The sequence below is a fragment of the Squalius cephalus genome, assembly GCF_949319135.1.
Source record: "Squalius cephalus genome assembly, chromosome: 5".
NCBI classification, from domain to species: domain Eukaryota; kingdom Metazoa; phylum Chordata; class Actinopteri; order Cypriniformes; family Leuciscidae; genus Squalius; species Squalius cephalus.
The window spans coordinates 26,551,148-26,572,221 of record NC_137126.1 but is presented as its reverse complement, the minus strand read 5'-3'; the positions used below and the strand labels follow the sequence as shown (position 1 = coordinate 26,572,221).

Genomic DNA, 21,074 nt, shown 5'->3' with positions numbered 1-21,074 from the left:
AATCCCAGAGGCAGTTGAATTGATTTAATCGCATCAGAACCAGACTTGCATCAGAGTGGCTGAAGCCTCTGGCAATGGAAATGACCAATATATCATTCAAAGCTGTGATTCATATGAACTGTGCATCACATAGGCTACTTTCAGCAAATATTACATAATACATTTAATAAAATAGAATATACAAAATTCTATTGTTTTTCCAACCTATCATATCTGCACTTGGCCATAACTACACCAACTTAACTATATACCGTCTTAGAAATCTGACGGTGTGATAGTTGACCAGTAGATGGAGACAGAGGCCCATTATTCTCCTATATTAACGTTTGAATTTGGACCATCCTCAAAACAAAATAATACATCATGGCTTTTTAAAAATTGTCAGAACATTAATTAGAAGTTCTATGAATATATTGAATATATTTTTTTGCAGTGCACCCTCCTCTCATCAATATTTTGAAACTCGAAAAATTAGAATATCGTGCAAAAGTTCATTTATTTCAGTAATTCAACTTAAAAGGTGAAACTAATATATTATATAGACTCATTTCATGCAAAGTGAGATATTTCAAGCCTTTATTTGTTATAATTTTGATGATTATGGCTTACATCTTATGAAAACCCCAAATTCAAAATCTCAGAAAATTAGAATATTACATGAAATCAATAATAAAAAAAAGGATTTTACATACAGAAATGTCAGCCCTCTGAAAAGTATAATCATGCATATGTACTCAGTACTTGGTTTGGGCCCCTTTTGCATGAATTATTGCCTCAATCCGGAGTGGCATGGATGCTATCAGCCAGTGGCACTAGGTGTTATGGAAGACCAGGATGCTTCAATAGCGGCCTTCAGCTCTTCTGCATTGTTCTGTCTCATGTCTCTCATCTTTCTCTTGGCATCTTTTTCAAGATGAGAACTTTTTTTTTTAAGTTCTACAAAGATACCGTAGTCGCGAATTTATATGCATTGAAGCCAGCGCAAGTTGCAGCAGCCGCGAGGACAGTGAAAGTGCAGCCAGTCGTAAAGGAGTGATTGATTGGTCGCGGCACTGTGTGCAAAAAAATAGGCCGAATGTCTGGTCGTAATAATAATTTTGGCATAAGGCTTATTAGCATTAGGCCTATAGCCTGAAAGGTCTGATTTAGCCTAACAGTCATTGTTTGTTTTTTTCACAATGACATTTGAGTTCATGATTTTAATATTTTTTGTGTAGCAGACTAAAGACTAATGACAGACTGTTGATCTTTGTATAAAAATATGTTTGGTTCAGTTTTGAAATTCATTATCTTATCTTTTATTATAGGCCAGTGTTGTAGTCGAGTCACCAACTGTCGAGTCCGAGTTGAGTCTCGAGTCCCCAGTGTTCGAGTCCGAGTCCATGTCCGAGTCACCAAAGAAGAGTCCGAGTCGAGTCACCATTACCTGAGTTCGAGTCCGAGTCGAGTCTCGAGTCCCTAGTGTTCGAGTCCGAGTCGAGTCATCAAGGTTGAGTCTGTGTTATATTTCAAGACTGCCTACATTTCTCCACTCTGGCACCTTTAAAGAGCTGATATAATTGTAAAAGAGGGTCTACATTAAACAAAAATAACACTGTGTTAACAAATACAACTTTTGATTTCAATAATGTAGGCTAGTAGCCTAAATGTTGAAATAAACTTTAACAATGCTGTAGAAGTCCAGTTTATTAATAGTAAATGTTAACTAATGTAGTTAACTAGAGTTTAATAAATGGAACATTATTGTAAAGTGTTACAGATTTGTTATACACCGATTCAGACGTCCCGTGAATTCATTGTTGGACAGATAGTTTTAACCATTCCATTAAAGTGAGTCGGTTCAAATGAGTCATTAGTTCGCGAATCGGACGTGTCATTAATGGACGTGTAGCCTAAGGCACGCGTTGTGTGATTATCTGGGCAGTTTAGGACATCGCACAAGATTTGTGTCAACACAGAAAACATTTCATCACTGGATAGGTTTTTTCGTTTATTGAAATTGTTGTTTATGTCAGCTGAATGTGCGGAACGCTTTTCAGAGAAGATAAGGCAAAAGTTTTTTTAGAACAATTCACACCCCGCGGACGCGGTAATCTCCGAATGCTCCACGTGAAACTTCATTCTTTCGACCTTTTACTATCGTGTCAATTGATTTTGATTAATATGCGCGAGGGAGAGGGAGAGGGAGCAAGACAGCGCTCGTGTTGTTTGAAGATGGTGAGTGCGTGCGCGGCCAGGGCTTTCTCTCTGCTCGTTCTTATATGCGGGAAAAAAAGAGATCCCGGCCGGTCCTGGAGCCCGAAACAGGAAAAGTGTAACATCTTAAATCAAAATTGTATAACCTATTTGGTCAGAAACTTCATCCAACGTCATTCATTTGATGAATGCTCAAGTCCGATTTTATATATCCTCGAGTCCGAGTCCAAGCACGAGTCATCAGTCCGCGAGTCGAAGTCAAGTCACGAGTCCAGAGAATAGAGTCTCGAGTCGGACTCGAGTCCAGAGAATAGAGTCTCGACTCAGAATAGAGGATTCTGATAAATTAAAATTAAAAATGAGTCAAATTGATCAATGGTGACAGTGAAGACTTTTACATTGTTAGTTTTAAAACTTTTCGATTTCAAATACTTTCATCAAAGAATATTGAAAAGAAAAGTATTAAGCAGCACAATGGTTTACACCTAAGAAAGGTTTCTTGAGCACCACATCATCATATTACAATGATTTCTGAAGGATCATGTGACAAGACTGAAGTAATGATGCTGAAAATGTTGGATTAAAAATCACAGGAGTAAATAACATTTAAAAAATATTTAAAATAGAAATGTTATTTCAGATTGTAGTAATATTCTCACAATATTAAACTTTTCAAAAACATTGCAAATAATTTTTACAGCCCCGAAAATTATTGAACCGTTTCATAGAGACTCATTTTAATAAACCAACACTCATCCCCTCATAATCTTGTTCACTTAGCTCTTTTTTATGACAATATTCCTGTTATTATTCCAAAATACCGTTTCCAAACAAAATCATGAGACACACACATATAACACAACAAAGACTCAAATAGCTTTATAGGCATTCTTTAATTCCTCTTTTTTCTTGTTCAATCCATTGAGGTTCTATAATCTGCCCAAACAATCAAAATACATACCAATATACAGAGTGGAGAAAAAGACATGATATTTACATAGAAAAAAAAAAAAGATGTATTTGTGGAAAGTTTCCAATAAGGGAAAAAAAGGGTAGAACTGACATCATCCGACATACAGTAATATTCATATTGTGTGCTAGTACCGTCAAATATTAGTTTTTCCATACAAACTTTTATAAACATTATAAAATATTAGATAGGGCAATATCTGATTACTAAAAAAACATGTACCTAGTACAAAATAAAGAATATAATAAAGTCTGTAAAAATCTTTAAAATATTTGAAAACAGTGAAGCAGGCAAAAACAGGACAACTACAGATATTTTTGAGGCCAATAAATAAAACCAAAGGCAAATAGAAAATATTAATATAATAACAGTAATGAAAACTAATACATCCTACAAATGGACTCAAATCCCAACTACCACAGGTATGATAAAACTTCATGAATTGAACTCCTCCCTGATAAGAACAACACTGTCCCCTAGCCTAGTCTGTATGAAGTAGTTTTCCACTTCACCAGCAGAGGACGACATAACACCATTCACCACTGACTATGGTCAACAGCACTTGGGAGAATTCGCTTACACACAGTGAGCTGTCTGTCAATAAATATCATCTTCATTGTGTAAGAAACAGCATTACACCTGTAACACTGACAAAAACACTGCTTTTCCTTCAACAGTCAACACGTGGCGACAGTAAACCATGACGACAATAAAAAGGGATGGGGAGCATTATGCTGCGGAATCATCACAAAAGAGTTTACACAAGAAAGGAATTGACATCTTTATTCACAGAAACATCCAGTGCATTTGGCAACCCTCAGCGGGTTTGTCACGCACACATCAATGGTCACTCACAGAGGTTAAAGCAATGCATTACTCTCATCTCATGTGCATAAAAAAAAACCTGACAAACACAATATCAAAAAATAGTGACAACATAAATCTATACTTAAATTAATGCTTCAGGTACAATAAAAATATACAGTACTGGAACCCAGTACACATAATGCTGGTTTATATCATCATCTTTTTTTTTCTTTTCCCCAACCTGTTCCAATTGAGTTTGCCAACCAGCAGCATACTCAGAGTCAACAGACAAGAACGACAGCATAGATCGGAATTGGTTTGTAGTCATGGGACGTACCAAACACATTTCTCCTTCAGCTCAAACCACGTTTTAAAGAGGGGGGGGGGGGGGGGGGGAGTACAAAAGTCTGCACAAAGACTGAAAAAGCCTGAAATATCCAGTATGAAAGACAGAAAGAGAAGGGCCTTGCTCCTCTTTCCAACATAAAAATGCACCGTTCAGCAAAATATGGATTGTCATCTCCCTTGAAAAACAGGGATACGTCTCACTTTTGGAAGGGGCAAAAGGGGGACACAGCTTGCTTGTTCAGAGGGTTCACTTTACGTCCTGTTCAACAAAGATGACCTGCAAGAAATTAAACAAAAGATTAATTTAACGAGTCAAATAAAATTATTCAAAACGATCCATCTCCAAATTGAAAAAGCAAAAATACATAACGTTCAATGTATTTTACTTAAAGTCACAACTAACGGAAGTATGACATCTTTCTTCCGTATATATCCGATTGAAAAAAAAAGTTTTAAGCAGACTAAAGGACTGAAAAAGTCCTTGTAATTATTACAAGGTAAAAAAAAAAGGAAATGTATGCATATGTATGCTTGTTCACAATAAGATCAATAACATGTATTTCGAAAACCGATTTTAGATTTCACGCCGACTTTAATTCCTATGACACGTTGTATAAAAGCTTAAGTTTATGTTACAAGCCCCTCATATCCGTTTTAGTATAAGCAGACGACTGAACGGACACGCTGTACAATATCTGCCCCGTGTTCTTATCCAAGTCCAGCACCCCACACTTGATAAATCAAGTATAAACTGGTTTCAGACTAGCAATAAAAGGCAACTTTGCCCTATGGACATTATTCTTCTGTCTACACATCAGCTGGATTGTCTTTTCTCTCTGCTCTGCCCTGTTTCCTGTTGGGCTAGTATCCTTGAGTGTGGTGAAGCACGAACTGCTGATACAGACAGAATCTGGTGCTGTGACAGATCCTGTCGCAGTGAAAAAAAAAAAAAAAAACCAGCCCACCGTTAGCCTCTGCAATCACTTTCTTCCTCCCCCTCTCTCTCCATCCCTCTTGAGCAGTAAAGCTATCAGGAAACGTGACTAAGCAAGAGCCAAGAGGTCTCACCCTTTCCAAGCACATATGTGTGTGTATCTATAAACTGCGAGATCTTTGGCAAGTGCTAATGGAACATGTTTTTGTCAGTTGCTTGTTTATATATTGAAAATAATTGATTGAAATGAACGTGGGATCAAAAACAGATAATCAGATAAAATATTTAAAATATATATATAAAAATATTCTTGAATGCTACACAATGTAATTCCCAAACCACCATTTAGTTTGAGTGTAATGTTCCAGTAAGGCAAACTATGCCTTAAAAAAAAAATCATATAAAAGTAATGCAAAATGAGCTTAATTGAAGGTTTATACATTTTTTCCAGTAATTCATTTCCATGACCATTTGTTATTATTGGATGAGATTTTTGTTTTTAAATCCTTAATTCTGACCGACTTTGCCAGTGAATCATTCAGATTAATTTGTGACCGTTTTGACTGATTCGCTGAAAAGAACAGACTCAAAAGAACAATTCGCTTATAAATCAGATATTACTTGGATTGCACACAAACTACCAATATTTAACCCGACTAGATGAATGGCATAGCTAGGTTAAATTATATTTATTACAGAAACTTCCACGACTTTTAGGATTTTATTCATATTTTATTTGATTATTTTTCAAGACATGGACAACACAATTTAAATTCCCTGATATTTCTCTGACAGTGGGAAGCCTGTTAATTAAACATTTTGATTAGCAACTCAATTACTAATAGACAATGTCTATCAGCAAAAGTCACTGCTCTTCAGACAGGTCAGGAATAATCTCGACATCTGACATTCACACTTGCCAAGGGAGTGTCAATCAACAGCCCTGATGAATCATATCATACACACCTGAGAGATTTCCATCTGTCTTTCTCCATGTTGTTCTCCGGTCCTTCACTTTCATATGACGCCAGATACAAAGCTGTTGATAGATCATTGAGATGAGACGAGTGTGTCAGCAACAGAAAACAAAGCCACCTGTTTTCATTCATGAGGAATGTTCTGAACTCATGTTACTCGGTTATTTAGCATGACGGCATTTTACACCTGAGGTAAATTATGACAAGCGCAGTTGTCTTTGTGTCTGGTATCTTGTGTGCTTATTTCGCAACTGTCATTAGAACAGGTTTATGACGTGAGTGGCAGAAAATGAATGACCAGAAGAGCTCTGGTTCAGACAGGAAGTCCAAGTTCCCAGTAAACAAGTAAGGCAGAATGTAGAAATAATGTAAAATCAGCAGTGTCTTCCCTCAATATTATTAAGTGTCTAGGATTTTAGTAGATAATCGCCACTGAAACTATAGAACACCACAAAAACATGCAAAAAATGAATCAAACTAGCATTGAAAAGCATCACATGACATAAGTACCATCTTCACTGAAGACCGGTGCGGTCAGGAGATACTGCAGAATCTTGCGGTCTCTGTCAAAAGGACACTCCACCTTCTTCCAAGTCATGAACTCCATCACTTGTTTGGCCAGCTCCCAGAATTTCTGCAGCACAGTCAAGATTGATTCTGTTAGAGACCATCGCCTACGTTTCGTGTGTAGCTACTGTCACACTGAATCGATGCCCTTGAAACTTCATTTCAACAGATGCAAACGTCAAAGAACTACTGCTTCTGTTGCTACGTGACAGTGTTTTCTCAACCATCCATTGTTATGCAGTAGCTGTGACGCCAGTTGTTTCCATGCATCATGTTAGCTTGCATGTGTCGCCAAGCCAAACAGAAAGACTTACCTCAAAATTGACATGTCCGTTGGGGAGCCTGTTGGTACATCCTTCATTGAGGAAGTAAATGTCTTTGATCAAGAGGCTGAAGAAAGGAATAACAATCTGGAAGGCAAAAAAGGAACATACGATTACACAACAGCTACAACTGACCAAAAACTTTTTAAAAAAATGCAAACAAATCGAGCTGCCTCATTGGAGGCCATCTGAGTGTTATCGTCACAGTAAGACTGCATTAGGCAACAGTGTTTTACAACAGCCTCTAAAAGCCTACAAGGCAGAGCACAACTGGATCTACCACTTTAGAGAGCAATAACAATGTTTCACGACGCAAGGAAGCAGTGGCGTGTATGCAAGGCCGAAATCTCTATAGTAGCAGATTCAGCAACAACATGATAAACAAAGCTCTCTCTCTCTCTCTCTCTCTCTCTCTCTCTTCAAAACACATATAAAATAATCCGCAATTCAAGCTTTGATGCAGAAATATGCATCAGATGTGGAAAGAGATGAAGAAAAATAAATGCCATGTTTAAAAATAATTGTACACCTGAAAGACTGAAGACTAGAAAATTTAATTACTGCAATATTAATACAGTAAATTATTCCATGACATCATCATCATCCTCAAATTCTTTTAAATGTTTATTTTATTTTTTTGCATTTTTTTTGTCTTAAACCTAAACATCACACTAAAACTGAGAAATGAATAAACTAATAATGTCACTTACTCATTTAGCTTTTTTTGTTTGTTTATTTGAGTACAGTCCCATGTGACTAATTAACCTCAAGTTCAAATTGAGCTTAAAATAAGTGTAATAACACTAGTGAACAAAACAATGGGTCAAAAATACAAGCAGTCAAACAAGTTGATGAGTTAAAGACATTAATAGAACAGTAATGCATTCCTGATTTAATTTGTTTACAGTGGAAATGCCTGCCCTGGAACATGCACATATTTTGTCTCTTGTATCTTTAAAGTAACAACACTAGCCAAAGTCTAAACACATCTGATTTTAGGGAAAAACAAGTGACATGGGCCACTGTGATGCAAAGAAGCTGAAGCATTCCAGAGTTGCTCGGGAACATTCTGTCTCCCCACCTAAACCCACACAGCGAACATCTCCTCCCTAACCAGTCGAAGAAGCAAAACAAGCCTTTACAAAGCTTAACAAAAACAAACAACAAACAAGTCCCCAAAAAATGTAAAAGAACACACAAAAAAGTTGTGCAATTTGACAAAGAAATTAACAATGCGAACATCCTTTTGGCAGACTCGTGCCAGAAAATATTCCCTCGGATGGATTTTATTGCGCGAGTTTGCTCACAAAAAACACTGAAGAGCATCAGAACATTTTGTTAACTGGCCGACTGCCATGTTTTTAGAACAAAAATGGAGCATGTTTTGCAGAGGAAACAGAATGTCCCATTTGACGCCTTGCCCTCAACAAATCATCCACAAAGAGTCCAACCATTATTACATAACTCTCGGGCAAAGAGGCCAAACTCAATTTACTGTAAACACATAGTCTCTGGATTGGGGTCTGCATTTTCAAGCAACCTTTTTTTTAACGTAATGAATCAGATTTGATCATTATCCTCATTACGTTTGTACAACATATCACACACTTCAAACCCTGTTTGAAAACACCCAAACAGGGTTATGAAACCAACGTTCCTACGACTTCTGTAAGAATATGTCTTGAAGGAGAAATGATTAGCGCATTACCTTCTCTCTGCTACTATGAGCAGTGATGGATCTCTGAGTGGCTCCACGCAGAGCTGTTCTGTAGTTGTAGAAATTGCTGGAGGGATCCATCTGGTGCTGAGAATAGAGGGGGAAAAAACAGGTTTATGCACCAACCTCAGGACTTGGCCTGAAAAATGTAGATGTGGTTTCTACAAACTAAAGTTTCTAATGAGCCCTAAATCCATTTGGCATGGTTACGTCTTAGTTAGAACTACTGATTTAGGCAACATGAGTCACTCTAGTTACTATTCAGCATGAGACATTCTTTCATGGGAACCAAGTAAGATGATACATTTCATGTGCTTTCAAACGTTTTTGCCTGAAGGTGAGACGTTCACAAAGGTTCAGTCATCTTAAACCAGCAGTTTTAGTAGGTCCACTATGGTTCAAAAGAGTGGGGTCAGTAAGCTTTTTTTAATGTTTTTGAAAGAAATCTCTCACTCTCACCCAGGCTTCATTTAGTTGATCAAAAATACAGTAAAACAGTTAAATAATATTAAGTAATATTAAGTTATACAAGTTTAAATATTACTTTCAATATATTTGTAAATGTAATTTATTCCTGTGGTGGCGATTTTTAATTTCCAGCAGTCATTTCTCCAGTCTTCAGGGTCAGGAGATCCCTCAGAAATCATAATAATATGCTGATTTGCTGCTCAAGAAACATTTAATATTATGATCAATGTGGTTTTTTGTGTTTTTTTTTTGTGGAAACTGATACTTTAAAAAAAAAAGAAAAAAAAGAACAGCATTTATTCTAATATATATATATATTTTTTAGCATTTTAAATGTATTTACTTTTACTTTTGACAAATTGAATTCGTCCTTGCAGAATAATAGTATTATTCTCTCAGGTAAGCAAACTTTTATTAGGGACTAGAGGTGAATATCTGCAGCTTTAACATTCACAATTTTAATTCTACAGGGAAGGGCCATCTAAGCCTTTTATCTGACAATCCTCCATTGTCTGAGAGTAAAGCAAAAGGAAAAGGTGTTGTGATACAGAGGCTGAACCTCCCTGAAGACTACACATACAGTCCCTATTTACACATCAAAATGCTGCACCCCACAAGGCGAGACTGAACCATAAGTAGGTGTGCGTGTTGCGTACATAAGTCATATATTAAGTTCAAAGCCTCTATAAAGATAAAGCAAGGGCTAAACAAACCCTCTTTAGACAGTAAACACAGTGTGCAGATTCAAAATTAAAGCCTTAAAGGTCTCAACCCCTAAAATGTGGCCTAAAAAGCTTTGTAAACATTTGCACACCCACTCAAAGGGAGAATTGCCGTGCTTCAGAAAAATAATGATACAAAAGCAGCAATTCTCGCCCACTGGAGACTAAAATTGGCAAGAGGTGGCGTCCATATTGTCATGGGTTTGAGCATCATGCATGCATGAGTCAAGGGGACAAGAGCCAGGGTTGAACACTTAATGTGCTTAGTGCCATGTCAGCACTGCGTTCAATCCCAACTCGATTCAATCCCACTCATGTCGTCCGCTACATATTCCCTCACTCCAGTGAGTCACACCCACCCACTACTGTAAACAGAAAAGATGAAAAACCTACCTCTAGTATATCAAATTTGGCGGTTTTGACTTTGCCCCAGGTCTTCTTGAGCCGTGACACGGGGCTCATGTTCATCCCGGCTGAAAGACACACAGAAACAGACACAGGTCAGCACACTGCAACACCTCGTTTCCTGTCAGAGGTGCAGTTTCTCTGTAGCAAATAGAGCAGTTAGGCCCATGAGCCCACATGAACAATGGCATTAGCAGAGCATCATTTCCCTCCGACAATAAGTTCAGCTTATAGTGCTGAGGGTCACGGTGGGCTTGTGCAGTCAGCACTAATGACTAGATGAGGTCAGAGTGTTGACTGGAAATCACTTGGGGTGGGTCAACCAATCAGATTCGTCTGTACTGACGACAGAATCATTTCTTACTAAGCCTTCCTTAACTGTTAATCTCCTCGTTTTTGATGCTTTAAAATCAATGTGAAATCAAAATTCAACTTTACTTTCCTAATGCACATTCTTTAGCCATTGTTTTAACATTCAGTCCATTTTGGTATATGTAATGTTCATATAAACAATTCCTGTTGCACTCTGAAATAAGTTTTGGGTCAGTAAGACTTTTTTCAAAAAGTCTCCTATGCTCACCAAGGCTGTATTTATTTGATAATTACGGTAAAAAAAAAAAAAAAAAAAAAAAAGTGATATTGATAAATATTAGATATTTGTAGATCATACATTCAAATTTTGCTGAATATTTTGTGATCTACATGTGAAAATCCATTTGTTTCAGATCTTTTCCTCAATGTCAGCACTATCTATCCATCAACAGAAGAGCCATGCGAGACCTTAGTACCATTAACAATCTGTCTGTACTAACAGGTGTCAGAGCTGCTCCGTCACACTAACACGATACTAGAGCGAATGATCTTTCAGTCCTAGCCACACGCTGACACTCCATTCACATCACACAATGTACGTTGCCTCCAAAAAACCCTAGCAGGAGCGATCAAACTTTCCCATGACTTGTTTGTTCTCTTCCAGTGACTTTAATATCGGCCCTCCATCTCTGGGGAGAGAGGCTTGTGTAAGAGCCCCAGCCCACAGGCTCGTCTCCAGGGAATGACCAGGGAAAGGACAGCTGGTTCCACTCCCTCCCTCCCTCCCTCCCTCCCTCCCACAATCCCCTCCTCAATGAGTCCGTCCCTCTCTCAGTCTATTGGATTGGTCAGCACTGACCATCTGCCTGAAGGATGCCGCTCCCTCGTTCCAGCTCTCACTCACACAAGCTGAACAGCTGCCTCCTCTCATGGCCCTCTCCACTCCTGCTCCCCTACCCATAATGCCTCAGGCACATGCAGCTAATCATTATTTTGATATAATTATTATTGATAATAAAAGCATGCATCATATATTATTAGAAATCGAACAAATATACAAATGTTTGGAATATATTTTATATAATATATAGCTATATTATAGTACAGCTAAAGATTATCTGAAGATTTTCCAAACAATGAACAGATAAGATACAGTAAAGGTTGAAATTTATTATCTAAACCTTGACGCACAGCTAAAGACACTACAGCACTCCACAAACACAAAAAAACTGAAATTGTTTGCAGAGTCTATAAGAGACCAGTGACTTTGTTGTGTGTGTTAAGCACACAAGAGCAAGGATTAGAAAAGCAAACCAAATCCTGCCAAAACAGCAAACTGTATTATCCAAACAGATTTGTGGGGAACAAGAGAGCTTTCTGTAGCAAAGTGTTGCAAGGGACATCAAAATACTCACTAATGATGGCCATGAGCGAGTTGAAGTTGCCAATGTTGAAGCATTCTCGTGCCACGTCGATGAAGAACTCAATGACTCGAGCCCGATGTTTCTTCTTTACAGGCTGCATAAGAAAAACGAGCAAATTATGAACATCAAAAAGGGATATTTATAACTTCTGATTTCAAAGATCACTAAATACTTCAGAGCCTTTCATGATATATTTAAAAGTTTGGGGTCGTTAAGATTTTTTTAATGTTTTTGAAAGCCTCTTATGCTAACCAAGGCTGCATTTATTTGATAAAAAATTTGAAATAACTGTTCTCTATTGTAATATACTTTAAATGTAATTTATTCCACTGATGTCTTCAGTTTAACATGATCCTTCAGAAATGATTCTAACATGCAGATTTGCTGCTCATTTATTAATTTTAAAAACAGTTGTGCAGCTTAACATTTTTGTGGAAACTGATAGTTTTACAGGGGTTTTTTTATAAATAGAAAGAACATGAAACATTTTCTGCCCCCAAACTTTTGAAAGATAGTGTATGTTTTCTATAAAGCCTATATTTAATCACTAATTGTGCAACACAACTAACTACTGTACAGGAATTTAAGTTGCTTGGTGAGTCATAGCATACGATCAGATAATTACCATGCAGATCTCCGTCGCCACCAGGTAGCTGAGCCTGTTGAACCACTCCACATAAGCCTCCAGGTTACTTGCTTTTTTGTGATCACTAAAGCATCTCTGCAAGAATCAAAATTTCAAAGATCAGTATCACCATTATAATTAAACTGAGGCTTGAGCTTAGTCAAGTGCTTCATTTAGAACATCGCGCCACAATGTTTTCTAGTTTTTTGTTTTTTTTAAAGACACCATTTGGGTTATCTGCCATTATCTCGGTTAAAAAAAAACATGAAAAAACAAAGTAGTTAAATATCTAAAATATCTATGATGGAGAGACCTTGAAATTGTCTTCCATCACTGTTTTACCTGTGTTCTTACTATTCCTATGCATTTTATAATATTTACGTGGGGTTTGCTGTTTTACATTTCCTGTTTTAGCTGAGTGGGCGCTCATTTTAGCTATCAATGGAAATATTTGTCAAAATGTATGTGTTGATTTTATCTGTCATATTTATTGTATTTATTGACTTAATAATCTTGTGCATTTATGTATTTCAATATCAATGCATACAGTTTTTATCCTAAATTCTGAACTGCAGGAATTCTGACAGGCATTTAAAGAGTTCATCATTTGTGAAATATCGCTCTTGAAGTGATCTCACAGAACTCTGAATGCTGGGATATGCGATTCCTACATTCCCAACCCAAGAAACAAAGGCCCCTGAGATGACTGATGATCTCCAACAATGCATTCAATCAGAGAGTTCGAGCTATTATCTGTTTAAGGGAATGTATGCAGATGCTCTGTCTGAAAGCTCGGGTCACTCGAACCCTTCATTCCTCACATTCCTACAGTCTGACTGTGCCGTCCGTCACACAATGCACAATCTACCCTACTCTACCTTTGATGGATAACATCAGAGAGCCATGACAGTGCACAAGGACCCTCTGGAGAGACGGCGACCAAAACAAAAGAGAAAATGGCACCAGTAACGCCTTGACACGAGCTGTTGCCCAGCAGCCAGGCGGCAATGGCCATTACGAGGCAGGGCTAAGCAAACTTTTGGCGGGTTATTGTGAGAAACCAGTTGCTAGGCTTTGGCCACAAAAGGACACTGTGAGGAACGTGATGAGGGAAACTTGGACAATGACAGATTAGACAAGGAATGTGCTGTGAACGCTGTGTGAAAAAGGTGACACAGCGTTGAACCCGAGAGTTAACGTAAACATTGTGCGTATTGATTTGTCCAAGTTGGATATTTCCTGTAGTGAGCGAAAGACATAACATTTGTGTTGAATGTATTTTTAGTAAACCTTGCTGACCATAAACAGGATGGGACTGTTACCTTGTCGTTATCAAGAGGGTCTTTCTGAACAAATGCCTGAACAAACTCCTCTGGTCCGATGTAGCTCAGTCTTTCCTGAAAAATAAAGATAACGTCAATGTAACATTTGCAGTAAGTCCAAATGGTCGCCTTGAAAATAACTACACGGATTATTGATTTTGTAAATGAATCCATCCAAACCCACAGTGAGGTGAGGAATGTAAGGTCATGTAAACAGAGGAAGTTCCTCTCACCAGTTCAATGTGTGTAAGTTGTTGTGCCAGGGTAAAGGGGTCATTGCAGATGGTCAGAATGTCTCTCTGGATAGACTGAGGTTTGGTCTTCAGCACAGTTAGTCTGTCGGTCACAGACGAGTTGATCTTAGCCAGGGCCTCCTCATACTGACTCAGTGTGGTGAGCTTACGGATCAGCGTTTGTGTCATCTGTTGCACCGCCTTACGATAGAGCTGAAGAGAGACAGGAGACAGAAGTCGTGGATTTCATTACAACCATGCTTTTATAGACCAGAATTACCAGCTAATCATTCATTTGAAAGGATTGACAGCTAAATGTGTCCTGCACTGATAAGAAAGCTGAGGGAATACACAGAGTATTTGCCCTGCAAACATCTAATGGATTTTCAGGCGTATAATGGTGGAAAAAAAGCCCTTTCCTCTTGATTGGTCAGCAATGACGGTGGTTCGGCTTATATGGTCTATCATTCCAAGATAGGGTCTTGAGTATGTTACATAAACAGTTAATGGAAGATTACGAAACAGCAGCACTTCATTCATGCCCTTCAAAGGTTCACAAGAGCCCTGCATGCCTCCCATTTCCCCTCGTAACAAGATGAGGTTGAGTTATCTAATAACAAGAGCCTGACACAGTTCTGGACTTCTGTTGCATAAGAAGAGGACAGCAGCGGTCATGCCCTGTTGCTCAACATCAGTCAGGCTGTCCATCAGTCAAGTCATCACCAGTGGGCTTTAAGAAGCAGGTGTCAAAAGCACACCGTGATTTTTCTTACAATAATTTACGTTTTTTTTTCCAGCTAATGAACGCTAAAAAACTTTGACAGCCAATCAGAATCCAGCGCTTGAGCATTTAAAAAGGCAGAAAACATAACTGAAGTGTGTGCTTATAATAAACAGAATGATATTGTCCGTTGGTGCGGGCGCTAAAGTAGTTATCGTTATAATTATCATTCTTGGTGTGAACGGTCCTTAAAGGTGCAGGATGTACAAAACATCTTTTGTTTCTGTCAGGCTTCCGTACTCCTTTCTGACGCACAGAAAATAAAAAGTGGCCGATTAATCTGCTGTGCAGGAGGTCAGTGGCACATAAATCCATCTGACTCAGAACAACCAGCATTCTTGTGCACTCCAGCACATTGTGTAGATGCAAGAATATTGATGATCTGAGAGAGAGTGAGAGACAGAGAGAACAGGAGACGAGACCTTGCAGCACTTTAAAGAATCACAGAGAGTCTTTAATAATTCCCTCTCCAAGGTCCACCATGTTGACACAAACAGAGGAAAGGAAGATTATTTTTAGCAGGAGTTCTTGGCGATAACTGTTTGACATTTTAATGCAGCAAATCCGACAACTTACTTGTTGTGAAAAAATGAGAAAGCTGCTTGTGTGCTGCCTCCACATTTTTAACCCTGGCACGAGATCACTCTGGCATGGACACACCACACCCAGGTCAAAGGGAAAAGCTCTCCATTACTTTCCCAATAAACAGAATGTGCGCAAAAGGTGTCCAAATGTGCACCAAACGCTTGGATCTGCAATTGTGCAACTGCGCCCTGCCTTTCCTATACAGAAGACCACATGCATAATGACGATGTAAGCAGACCAGAAGCCTGAAGACCAAACTGCGGTCTGGACACAGATGTTACAACTATTCTCAGCTCCCGCACCGAAAGCAAGAGATCTGCGATGCAATTGCCAGTAAAAAGACGGAAAACAGCAGGTCAACAAACTGCTGGCAAACTCATCAGGACCGATGAGGTCCAGAAGAGGTCAAAACATAAAAGGCCTAACTGGAAAGCACTACATACATAGTGATCTTGTTATGATGGGCTGGGAGCACTGGAGAGTACATTTGAAAATACACCACATTTTGTCTCATGGGCTCATACATTATTATAAATACACCTATTGTCTATTGTGTGGCTCTGACTGCTGTGAATCCCCCGTCAATGTAGAGTCAGTGCTCTACTGTAACAGACACTCATTTCCCCACGATTCACATTCGAGTACATGCCGTACACATGAAGGGGAAAAACACAGGGACTGAATTACATAATACAGACAGCATACTGATGGTCTGAAACAATGCATTCTTCAAGCTTTGAGATGCTCTTCTCATGCAGATACATATCTACACAGATTAAATTTGTCTCGCCTACATAGTAGATGTAAAGATCAAAGAGACTTTGATGAGTTTTAAAACAAAATAGTGTGACCATTTCATTTCCTCATTATGGGTGACAAATTTAAATTATGTTGTTGTACTTATTATATTAAGACCATTGTCTCATTTCAACATTTTGGATAGAAAAATAAACTTAATTCATCATATAAGAGGTGTGTTCAGGTTACTGTATGTATTTTTAAATAAATAAATAGGTACTACATCATTGAGCCTTACACAGTTACAGCTTTCCATGTTATCTTTTGACTGTACATGCAGTCTTATTAGTTCATCACCCTTTCACTAGATTGAAGAGGCGGTACAACACGAACACATTTCCTCCATGAGCGTAGCGGGGCCGTAAGAAGGTCATCGATCTCCAGGGTCAGGATGAAGCAGATCAATAGCCACACATGTCACCGGAGGATGAGTCCTGCTTGTCTTTTCGGGTTAGAGAAACATAATTTCGCTTGGATCTGTTGGGTCAGCGTCCTCCATCTTAAACTGTCTATTCTAACTAGCTCCCTGCTGTTAGTCATTACACTAATGCTCACAACCATGTGAGATGACCAGAGCTTGCTCGGGCAAATCTTTTTTTTTTTCACTGTACATTAACAAAATCAAGATTTGCAGACAGAGGAGGACTGTTCAACTGCGGACTATGGAGACAAATGCCCAGAGGGACATTCGAGGACAAAGCTTAATGAGAGCTGCCAACTTTAGGCTCAGCTCCTCCGACCGATAAACAGCAAAAGTACGTGAGCACAACAGAAGGACGATAACCTGATGTAAAAAAATGTAACAACCAAAGAGTGTTTTTTTTTGTGTGTCCTGGAAGGTTAAAAAGAATTTAGCATAAATGACTCCAAATGTGGTGAAAAAGTCCCTTTGAGGAAAAAAAAATGCTAAGCCAGAACATGGTAACATACGAGTCAGCGCTAATGGAACAATTTGAAAGCAGCCTGTGGAAAAGCACCAGTGAAGACAAAAGCAGCAGAACAAAAGAGCTTTATTCTCGCTTCTGTCAGAGCACTTTAGGTCTAAAGAAATCTCATTCCCCAGTGCCCAGGTGTTGACACCTTCTCACTCAGCGTGTTACATCTTATGTCTTAAGCAGCCAAATGTTAAAGAAGCCATGCTAAGACTTATGCAAAGATGTTTTATTCTGTCTATGCTAATAGTGGTACTAAAGGTATAAAGAAACGCTAATGTCTTTGACGCAAGTATTCTCACCTTTCAGGTGACTATTATTTTAAAACGGCGTTGCCCTTTAGCTGACATTTCCTTAAGAATAAAAAGCTCATTGTTTCTGCTGAAATGATCACCTAACACTTGGAAGTGGCAGACTTACTTCATCTCCAGTACTCAGACGATGTGTTAGTTCCTTCAGACTCTTCATCATCCTTTCATCCCTGAAGTCATAGGGAAACGTCTCCGTCCACTCAGTCAGCAACTGCAGGACCTTAGGAGCAATTTTCCTGACTCTAGCCTATAGATAAAGTAAAAATAAACAATGTAATTGCAATTGCAATTGCAAATTATTGTCCCTAGATTCTTAAAGTTCCTTGCTAATGCTAGAGCAACCATGACGACTGAAGACATCTTCAATCAGTGTAATGATACATGATGTCTTTGCCAGTTTACCTTGTCTGCCTGAGGATCACTGAGCCTCTGCTGGTCCACACACAAATGGCACACTTTGGACATCAGCTCATATGGATGAGTAAAGAGACGGGAACTGAGCAGGAACGTGAAGATGTATGTCCTCTGCAAGTCAATAAAAATTAGATCAAAGTTGGTGCAATAATACGTTTTTCATTACTCTAAACAAAACTAGTATCGGACTAAAATAAATCGAAGTGTTAACTACATACATTTATATTTCTGGAGAATATAACTAGTTAGCTACATTACCGTTACAAAGTTTGGGGTTGTTGTTGTTTTTTCAAAACAGCAAGGCTCAATTTATTTGATCATAAATACAGTAAAAACAGTAATATTAGTTTAAAATAACTGTTTTCTATTTTAATATACATTTAAAATGTCATTTATTCCTGTGATGGCAATCACTGAATTAAGCTGAAATTTCAGCATCATTACTCCAGTCCTCCGTGTCAGATGATCCTTAAAGAAATAATTGATTTGGTGCTCAAGAAACATTTCTTATTATCATCAATGTTAGTTGATTAAGACACATTTGTTTAAGGCTGCTTTTCCTTAATTGTTTTTAATGCTCTTGTTGTATTTGCTCACTCTACTGTATGCGCTTTGGGCTTAAGAAAAGTGCATTACAAATAACATTTATTATTATTATTATTATTATTAATGTTGAAAACAGTTGTGCAGCTTAAGTTTTTTTTTTTAAACAGTGATCCATTTTTTTTTTTTTTTCAGGATTCTTTGATGAATGGAATGTTCAAAATAGCAACAGATTAAGTAGAAATCTTACTTTTGATCAATGGGTACTTGCTGAATAAAAGTATTAATTTCTTTATTAAAAAATCGTACTGAACCCAACCTTTTGAACGGCAGTGTATGTTGGTGATTGTTAGACAGTTAGACAGTTTTGACATTTAAAAAAATTAGTTTGAGACATAAAAATGAGCGTCCATGTGTTTTCACTACTCAAAATCCAATATCAGAATAAGGCTGAATACTTTTGATACTCACATCAGGATAGTACGCCACTGTAGGGACCAAGTGCTCAATAAGTGCCTCCAAGGACCCTGACACCAGGTTGTTGTCATGGTAATACAGGCCTTCGTAGTCCTCTTCCTTGGCCTTATAAATATTCTTGTTGTATCCATTGGGCCCATACATCACTGGAAAGGGTGGCGTTTGTGGCATTTTGTCCTGTTGAAGGACATGAAACATAGTCTGATGAGCCTCAGATAAATGCAAACACACTCAAAAACAGACATTAACGTATGAACCAATTCGTTAATGCTGAGCCTTCATCCTCCTCTGAAAAGTTTGTTTTCCTTTGTGTAAAACACAAAGTCCCCAGTATCATTATAGGAAGCTGAGTGGAAAATTACTTTTCCTCGGATGGACGACTCATGGGGATGAATATGTCACGATTAATCTCAATGTGCAAACACCTTCCCTGATTGAGCCTAAGAGAACTTGAATTTAATCTCCATTCAGTGCGCATTTCAGACTCACACTCGCTAGCTCTAATCCACCATAAAGCAGTTGAACGTACCGCCACTCACAAACACCAACAAATGAAACTTCATGCTGCTTTTACCTCACGTGGATGTACAAAACAGAGGCTCTTTTAACTATGGTTTGATACGAAAAAAACACGATGACCTATGAGATCTAGCGCTTCTGAAAAGAAGGATTCTCTTTTTCCCCCCTCAAAACCAAAACGTGGCCCTTTACAGATGAGAGTCCTGTGAGTCGGTCAGCATTAGCTAGAGGTGATAAGCAGACAAATGCAGTTCTTTACCCACACAAAGAGCTCTGACTCACACTGCCTCCCTCCTACTTCTGTATCTTCCAGGCTCTTGTGGAACGGCAGAAAGTGAGTTTTGCACATGTCAATGCATCACCTAATCACGCGGGCGGCTCCAGCATGCCAGCATGAGCTTCTGTGCCATTGCAGAGCTCAGCACGTGACTTTATGTGAGATTCCTGGACACTGCGCATATGGGCCCCTCAATGGAGGCATTCACAGCTAAGGCACGGGGCGTCAAGGGACACCCCAAACAATGTGCGGCCCCAATGGCCGCCTGCCTATTCAGGCTCACAGGCGTTTGGGTGCCAGAGTCGGACGGGAGTGCACAGGAGGGAGGGGGTGTCGTATGATGAAGTATATGGCCCCCCACAGAGACCTCCTTCATAAAACCATAGACATTAGCATCAAAATGGAGGCCCAATAGGTCAAAGCAGCAAACCCCCCCCCCCCCCGCGCATCTGCTTTACCATGTGTTATACCATCTGAGCAAGTCAATGAGTTGAAAAGCGAGGAAGGCCAACTGATGTCATGAGTGACTTTGCTCTCATCACCAGAAATTGACAATTTGTCAAGTCCTGTATGAATGATGCCTCTGGGAACCACATACAGTTTTACTCTCTGTCTCACATTCTGTGACAGCATTTTCCATAACATGCAAAGAAATAAACCACCTTGTTGTTTTTGACCAACCAGTGTTGACTTAAGTCCACTCAACTCATTATATGGCCAAAAAGCAGGATCCTCCTGCGCATCTGCCGATGGAAACCTATTAGTGAAGCCCCCAGGCCACAATGCAAATCTGCTAAAAACTGCAACTGAAAAAGCCAAAGCCCTTTTAAATTCACTAGGCACACCAGCTGCAGCCCAATTTAATTCTGTGAGTGAATAAAACAAAGCCGAAGCTGATTAGTAGCAGGGAATCTGGATGTGTTTACTTTTTGGTTGCAGGTGTCAAGTATGGCCAGCCACATGTCCTCTCCCCTCTCCTGTTTAAACAAACACTGAGCACAGCCTTCACAACAGGGACCGTATAGCGTATAAGCAAACAAAAAGGTCCTTTCTTTCACACAATCACTGCACTGTATTTGTCAGAGCT

General features: G+C 38.8%; 1 protein-coding gene across 2 annotated transcripts in view; it reads right to left on the bottom strand.

The window, feature by feature from the left end:
• Nucleotides 1-3,071: 3,071 nt before the first annotated feature.
• rasgef1ba (RasGEF domain family, member 1Ba) overlaps nt 3,072-21,074 on the bottom strand; it is a 73,841-nt gene continuing 55,838 nt past the window's right edge. For both annotated transcript variants that reach the window (XM_079871754.1, XM_079871755.1), the window contains 13 exons: nt 19,186-19,368; nt 18,160-18,282; nt 17,867-18,004; nt 14,351-14,563; nt 14,118-14,192; nt 12,796-12,891; nt 12,162-12,264; nt 10,423-10,502; nt 8,831-8,926; nt 7,114-7,209; nt 6,743-6,866; nt 6,222-6,294; nt 3,072-4,598 (listed from right to left, as the gene is read on the bottom strand). In XM_079871754.1, coding sequence (XP_079727880.1) covers nt 4,574-4,598; nt 6,222-6,294; nt 6,743-6,866; nt 7,114-7,209; nt 8,831-8,926; nt 10,423-10,502; nt 12,162-12,264; nt 12,796-12,891; nt 14,118-14,192; nt 14,351-14,563; nt 17,867-18,004; nt 18,160-18,282; nt 19,186-19,368 — 1,425 coding nt within the window. In that variant the 3' untranslated portion in view covers nt 3,072-4,573. The remainder of the gene's footprint in view (nt 4,599-6,221; nt 6,295-6,742; nt 6,867-7,113; nt 7,210-8,830; nt 8,927-10,422; nt 10,503-12,161; nt 12,265-12,795; nt 12,892-14,117; nt 14,193-14,350; nt 14,564-17,866; nt 18,005-18,159; nt 18,283-19,185; nt 19,369-21,074) is intronic.